We start from the raw sequence: 8,408 nt of genomic DNA, 5'->3' as shown, positions 1-8,408 counted from the left end.
GAACATCACAACTCTCACAAACCTTGATCTTTATTACATCAAAATTTTAACTTATATATACGATATATAAATACTGCTACTATAAGCAATACTATATATATATATATACGGTATATAGAAACCGCTACTATGAACAGTACTATATATATATATATTTGGTGAACTAACTTATGAGTTATGAATTAAGGATAGAGCTCGATAATTGACCTAACTCCAAGAACTGGCATGATTTTATAATCGCTGAATCCTGCCTCCCAAATTATTTTACGCCACTCTTTTTCGTTACGTTCAAAGCTTCCACATACCATCATCATCAATAAATCAAACAACAGCTCAATCCCGTTAGGCTTCTCTAAATCAACCACTATGTCTATTATGATCACTTTACCACCGGCTTCTCTTACGGGAATTGCCTCCTTACACTGCCGTAGTATCTTTACGCACTCCTCGTCATCCCAATCATGAAGAATCCACTGCAATTAGTCCACGTACCAAAGTTAACAATTTAAATTTTTAGATCAACAATTCAGATATTTTGAATTCAAATTAATCACTACCCTGAAATATGTATGTGCATACCGTATTATTACAAATATATGTAAACTTATACATATAATTGTTACTAAATAATAGACATATATAAATGAACGTAGATTGCACATGAAAAATACTCGTAGAAAACATTAGAAAAGTTGTGCTTGTGTCTGCTTGAGTCAAAAGAAGGGAAAAAATATGAGAGATGATGTGACTTGTGAGGTAATTAACACGTACGACCTTAAGAAAGACAGCATCGGCGGGAGGGATGCGGTCGAACATATTTCCTCCAACAAACTCGACGACGCCATCGGCCGCTATATTCCCGACAACATGAGGCAGGTCCAACACAGAGCACCGAATTTCGAACGCCTCGGCGATGGCTCTCGCGGCGGCGCCGATTCCTCCGCCGACGTCCACCAGCGACGTCACACCGTGGAAAACATCGCCATGCTCCTTCACCACGACATCCATCACGAACCGTCCATCCGACGCCATCCCGTCGTTGAAGATCCGATTTAGCTTGCCGTCGCGGCCGGCCATGTCCCAGAATCCCCACCCGTTCACCATCTGGAATGGCGTGCGCTCGCCGCTTCTAAACCAAGAGCTCATGGAGGACGATGGGTGTACTATGTAAGGGTCGAGCGCCGCGAGCACAAACGGCGATAAGCTCAAGCTATTGTTGTCGTTCACTAGGAGATAAGAGAGAGGTGTGAGGAGGTACACGTCCTCCTCCTCCTCCTCCTCGTCGCCGGATACCGGGCTTCTTCGCGTGGCGAAGAAGCCTGAGTGGGTTAACATGCGCATGAGTCGACGTAGGTGAGGAGATCTCGAGGGTGGAAGGGAGAGAGCGGCGAGGAGCTCGGGGTGGGCGATGGATCCACCATGGTTGTGGATGGCGTCAGGAATGCCGAGCTCGACGGCGCATTTGAGAGACATGGATTTGAGGTAGACGAAGATGTGGTTCCATAGCTGCTCCTGAGCTTGGAGGAGTTCATGGCTCTCAAAATTCTTGGCTTTAGTCATGAGCTCCATCTCAGTGATTGACTATTCTTAGTTTGGAGTTTCCTCTGTAAGTTTGGCGTTAATTATATAGACATATACCACCCCCAACCCCTTCGATTTCTAAGTAAAATCTGATAACATAGTACTATTCATCAAATTGTGGCTTAAAATAAATCTAAATTTTGACATCAAAATCATAAGTCTATCACTTGCTAAATATTATAATATAAAGTACTTAACTTATATCTTGCCAAATATTACAATAAAATCCGATAACATGCCAAATATTACAACTAAATTTATTTGGCATTCTCAAGTTTCAACACCAAAAAGAAGCTTCATCCTATAACTGGAAAAAAAAAAAGGAAACAAGCTAATTGCAGCTTAAACATCATTGCAACTAGTATAAACAAACAATGATGGAAAAATTCAAAAAATTCAGTTGTTAATTAACTTAAACATCATTGCTCTCAATTCAAAATATTTTTAATATATCCTTGCCTCTTCTATCATTTATGTAAATGAAAATGCTATATAAATGGAAAAGACATACAATGTATGATACCTCAAGATCAAACTACATTTGGAATCTTCACAAACACATTTTCCATCGCCGATACCAAAAGAAAATAAGATTACTAAAACGAAGTTAACAAATAGTTTATAAAAGCATAAAATGAGAAAATTTTATTATGAGAAGTATAGTACACATACCCTAGAGGAGCTGATTTATTTTTTTAATGATTATTTACTCCAATATCCTCCACATATCAAAGCCTCCACTGTCTCGGAAGACAAAGAGCTTCGAAAATTATTTAGAACTCTACCGCCAGCGCTAAAAGTTGATTCAAATGCAACAATGGTTACAGGAACCGAAAGGATATCTCGAGCCATCTTGGAAAGAATAGGAAATTTCAACATGTTTAGTCTCCACCATTCTAGAGCATTAAACTTGTCAATCAAACTTGCAGGCTGTTTCTCTAAGTATATTTCTAATTCAGATTTCAGAGGTTCAACTGCATTTGTTGATTCCAAAAAAAATTTAAACTCTGCTTGACCTTCTGATCCTTTAGCACAAATCAAGTCATCACTCTTATCAAGTTGAGGTCTATCATTTATTCCATTATTTTCACCTGATGCATTCTCAAGTTTATATGGACCTTTTGCATGTTTATTTGAGCTTCTGCAAAGCAATATATTTTTGGAAAACAAAAGTTAATAAGTTTCATTTTGTATCGGGGATCTAATACTGCTACCACTGCCAACAACATATCACATTCTCTCCAATACTTATTAAATTTCTTTCTTATTTCTATAGCGATATCCTTCAAAAAGTAGAATTCACTTTCAAATTCTTTATTTAAAACTTCTTTCACTTTCCATAAATCAATCAAAAATAGATTTGCAGTAGGATATGAACTCTCCGATTTAATTTGAGTAACATCATAAAAAATTTTCAGAAATTCACAGACTTTTGCAGCTTTAAACTAATCATATTCTAAAGATAGTCATTTGTAATTTGCATCTTTCGTTGCATATTGTTTAAAAACGTTTTGGTACACAAAAGCATGCTCTAACATAACATATGTAGAATTCCAACGAGTTGCAACATCCCTAAATCCTTAGAAGTAGGAATAGAGAGTTGTCTTGTAATTTCACCAAACTTATACATACGAGAAGGAATTACATTTTCAATGACATCTTGAATAACATGGATCCCATCTTGAACAACTAGATTTAAAATGTGACACAACATCTAACATGAAAAATAAGCCCCTTGAAGCATAATTTATCTCTAACTTGAAAGTTATTCATAATAGTCTTAGCAGCAACATTATTGGCAGAGGCATTGTCTAACGTAATAGTTGATACTTTATCCTCTATTCCCCAAGCAATTGAACAATCAATAATAGCATCTGAAATAACAACTTCAATGTGTGGAGGTTCCAATTGACAAAAGTTGATAATGCATTTTTGTAAAGTCCAATCGAAACAACAAAATGAGCAAGTCAAAGACATACCTAATACTTTGATTTGAGATCCACAAATCTAAAGTTAAACTAATTCTATTAGTTCCTTTCAAAAGCAATTTCACTTCTTCTTTTGCAGATTCATATACTTTCATGACATCACTCTCATTGTGTTTCTAGAAATCCGTTCATAACGTGGATTAAGAACCTTCAGAAGAATATTGAACCATGTATGCTCAACCATATTAAAAGGATACTTATGTACCATCATCATTTTTGCTATTATTTCTCTCACCACATTTTGGTTGTATCCTGATGAAATTGTTTTGAAATAATTTTCTTCTATAGTTGAAGCCCCACTAACACTAGACGCAGAAGCAATAGGATTTTTTTTTTGTCCTTTGCCTACCAAACTAGTGCAAAATTTCACATGTCTTTTTATGTGTGAAGCGGTGCCTTGCTTAGGAACATTAAATAATGACGGGCAATTATTACACTGATACTTTTCTACCTCTTCTTCATTTTCTTTTACCTTAACCCGCTTGACATACAACCATACATTAGAAGTTCTTCTTCTCCCTTTCTTTTGACTATTACTTTCTACTTGTTAGTTTCATTATCCTCTTTACCAATATCAATTTCAATAGATTCATTTTCACTAACAGCATCAGAAAGATTCTTAGTTACTGACTCTAACATCTACATAAAAAAATAAAAAATAAAAACAGAAGTACTGCTTAAAATTTTATAATACTTAATTAGTACAAAATAAAATTAGATATGACAGATACAACAATGGACAATTAATAGAATAAAATAAATTACTGCCTTCATGTTCATAATTGGAAGAGTTAGGAGTAGCAAAGCAATTTAATAGGCAATTGTAAATTCTATTCTAACAAACATGACAAATTAAAGCCACTATTCTACAATTAAAGCCATTGTTCTACAAATTAAAGTCATCGTTCTACCATAGACCATGTTCAATATGTGGGAAAAAAAAAATGAAAGCCATATCATGCAGAGTTATCTATCTTTCTTCTCACTAGTGAAGAGGGCATGCGGGAGTTATCTATCATCTACCATAGACCCTGTTCAATATGTGGGAAAAAAACGGAAGCCTAACTCATGCAGAGTTATCCATCTCTCTTCTCACCATGCCCTCTTCATTGGACCCTATTTTTTGTATCTTAGATATTATCTGGTTCAAATCAATGATTGTAAATATAAAAAAAAGTCAATAAGTAGGGATTTTGATACCACCAGAAACAAAAAAAAATACTCTAAGGAATCAATGGACTGATGGAGGAGGACGGTAGAAGATACCTCTTGCCGGCCGATGGAGGAGAACGATGTGGCTGTGGCGGCTTGGAGAAGGAAGGTGAGGCAGAGCTTAGAGGAGATGACTGTCGCAGGTCCGTGGCAACTTGACGAGGCGGCAACTCAAGGAGACGACTAGCACGGGTGCCGACTATCGAAGTTTTGAATCGTCGATTGCCAAGTGCCGAAGGAGGAGGAGGAAGAGGCGGCGGCAGTTCGAGGGGACGAGCATGGGGAAATTAGATTTAGGGTAGGAGGCGGGGAGGGGATGTAGGACTTAGATTTGGGTATTAGGGTTTTATAATTTAGTTTTATACCGAGCCGATTGAGCCGAGCCTGAGCGAGCCGGCTTCAGCTCAGGCTCAGCTCAATATTGATTCCGAGTCTCTTTCAGCAGCTCAGGCTCGGCTCAGCTCTGACCGAGCCAAGTCGGACGCGAGCTCCAGTCGAGCCGAGCCCAAGCTGCTCAACAAGCTTGACACCCCTATTTCTAAATGTGAAATGTATGCTAAAGGTCAGTGTCTAATCATGTAATTTTTTCTATTCTTATATATTAGTAAAATTCGTAATAAACACCTTATTATTTTTTTTCACCTATTTCTGATTTATGCACTGTATTTTTAATATTTGTAGTTTGAACTATACATTTTACTTGAAAAAAAAAAACCCTCTAGGTCAGGTTAAAACTAAAATCATTTGATCAGATGTAATAAAAAATAGAGTATTTCATCCACTATAAACCGTTCTTTTTTAAAATATCTAAAATGCCCCTATATTTCTTTCTTCTTTTAAGGTACAATGAGATTCCATCTTCTTCCTCACTCAAAATCTTATAGCAAGAGAGAACAATTTGAGTCCTACTAATAATTAGAATTAAGTAAGAAAATTATAAAACTCATAAAAATACAAATGTTCAATAACAGTAAATTACATAATAAAACTATGTAAATATAATTACAAACAATCTATAGATTTCGGACTAGAGAAGATATAAATCAATTATCAAATTTTTAGAATTATTTATTTATCTCTGAGTTAAGAGTATTCATCTTTCTAATCTCTTTATTACTATTTTTGGAAAACATTTAAGCATTATGGGAGGTAATAGTGATTATAAAATGAGTCTTCAAAGTTTAAATAGAGTAGTATCTCTCTCACTCCTTATCCTCCTCATTTTTTTTTTTGACTAGACAATTATTTTACATAATTCGTAGTTCTTTTAACATAATTCACAGTTATTTTTGCATAATTTATTTTTTTCTTCCTTTCTTTGCTAATGTTTAACTGTGAAATTCGTAAATATAATTATTGAAAAAAAGCTAATTTGTAAGGAAAAATAAAATATGGGATCAAGGAGCAAAAATAAAAACTAAGTGTATTTTTTATGCAAATTCTCTTATTTATTACCACTAGATTTAAACAATAAAATAATAAAATAATTTTTGTAAAGTTGCCCACCTTTATTTTTTATATTTATTCTTCACAAAAAATTTGTCAGATAGTAGATAAATTAGCCCCCCTAATAATTCTTTTTGTACGCCAGCGTGGATAGCGGTTTTTTTTTTCTAACAAATATGAGGCTCTATTTATAAATTAAAAATGAGTTTTATTTAGAATTTAGTCAAAACGTAAGTTGTTATTTATATTTTTCTCTTATAAGAATTATTGTACATCTCTGTCCATTTAATTTTTGTAGGTTAGTGTTTATATCCGACAAAAAATTATAATAATCGAATGGTAGCGTGTAGATACTGCTTATGCTCGTACAAAATAAAAGGATACGGCTAATTAATATAATGGAATAATTGCACTGAAGACAAGAGGAAGAGTTAGTAGGTACTGGAGCTAGCTTCCAATGCAGGCTATGCAGCGCGCGATTGACATCAATAAAGCTCGATTATTGCGCTTTCTTCTTCATTACATTATGAAAATAATAAAGTAAAAGATATTTTTATATGAGTTTTTAATCTAATTTTCACATATATTTATTAATTATTTATAGACTTTAGTAATTATATTATAAATTCTTTTATATATTCAGAAAACGAATATGAATATATACAATATACAATCTATAAGTTTCACCCTCCTCTTATGGATAACTAACTATGATCACATCAATATTCTTTAGTGTAGCATATTTATTCCAATCGCTAGGAAATAAGATCTTGTTTGATTTGAATTCAGTGACACCTTCTAAAGTAGTTTAGGAACTCTCAACTTAGATCGATAACTACATTTTTTTTATATATTTAACTTAGTTCACTCTTTAGAAAATTAAGATAAAAAAATGATACTAACTAATTAAGTTTAGGACTTAGCCTCAAACCAAACAAGGCCTAGAGTAACAGAGATAGAAAAAGGTTTGCTATTGAACCCACCAAAACTAAGCAATTATTAGGGATAATGCTCGATAATTGACCTAGATCTAAGAACAAACAAGAAACTTTAATCACCGGATCCTGCTTCCATCAGTATTTTTTATTTACGCTACTCTTTCTCACACTTTTAAGGCTCGGTCACCACCACCCCCATCAAGTAAAACAACAGCTATGTTTGAGTCTGAGTTGGAACCGATCGCCTTGTCTATTATGATCATTTTACTACTTGCTTCTCTGGTAGGAATCGTCCTTGCACCATCGTAGTATTTTACACCGTCCTAGTATCTTTACGCACTCTTCGTCACCCCAGTCGTGAAGGATATACTGTAATCCATATATATCTGTATTAATGCTTTGGGACAGAGTTGTAAATTAATGAGCCGATTAAGGCCGACCCATTAATAAAATGAACAATTCTTGACACTGAGACAAAACTGAAGGTGCCATTAGCGTGCTGGCCATAATTATAGCCTCTTCGATCCAAGATCATATGTTCCAAGTCTTAGAACCTGATCACGTACGTTAGGAGGAAGTCTAATGCATGTGATTATCTTTGAGCTGAGAAAACGAGTAGTGAGATACTCTGGAGGTAGAAAAAAATAATTAAGCATTACCTTGATAAGAAGAGCATCCTTGGGAGGAATGCGATTGAATCGTCCATCGCTGACCGCCAGGGAGCAGTGAGAGTGATGGGTCTGCCGTGATTGTGGATGGCGCCAGGTATGCGGAGCTCGAGGGCGCACTTGAGGGACATGGATTTGAGGTAGATGAAGATGTGGCTCCATAGCTCCTTCTGAGCTTGGAGGAGATCATGGTTCTCATGCTTGGCTTCACCCATGAGCTCGATGTCACTGGACTAATTTTCTTAATTGCAAACACTAGTAGTTTTTCTACCGCGCGCTAAACGGTTGATATCACTAGCTTAGAAAAGAGAACAGAAGGATCTGCATGATCCTACATTAATGTGTACCATAATGCAATTGGCATTCTAAACAGACATGATCTGCATGATCAAGAATATATTATATGTGAAGACAGATTGCTGAATGTCGAACAAAATGACAACAATATAGTTAATAGAAATGGACTTCTAAACCAGTGTGCTGATATTACGATTGGAATAGTTACAATTAAGACACAGGATAACTATCAGGCTCTCCAAAAGAATAGAAGTTAGTAAATAGTAATGCCAGTGACG

The 8,408-nt window shown here is 35.3% G+C and overlaps 1 protein-coding gene across 1 annotated transcript; it reads right to left on the bottom strand.

The window, feature by feature from the left end:
- Positions 1 to 1,741, bottom strand: LOC140787942 (trans-resveratrol di-O-methyltransferase-like). Its single transcript, XM_073136983.1, has 2 exons — positions 775 to 1,741; positions 1 to 473 (listed from the first exon to the last, which is right to left on the bottom strand). The coding sequence occupies exons 1-2, from the start codon at positions 1,567 to 1,569 to the stop codon at positions 183 to 185; spliced, it is 1,086 nt and encodes a 361-aa protein (XP_072993084.1). The 5' UTR covers positions 1,570 to 1,741; the 3' UTR covers positions 1 to 182.
- Positions 1,742 to 8,408: the final 6,667 nt, after the last annotated feature.

The sequence above is a fragment of the Typha latifolia genome, chromosome 5, assembly GCF_019914945.1.
Source record: "Typha latifolia isolate L0001 chromosome 5, TyphaL0001v2, whole genome shotgun sequence".
Classification (NCBI taxonomy): domain Eukaryota; kingdom Viridiplantae; phylum Streptophyta; class Magnoliopsida; order Poales; family Typhaceae; genus Typha; species Typha latifolia.
This window is presented reverse-complemented; position numbering and strand designations above follow the sequence as displayed.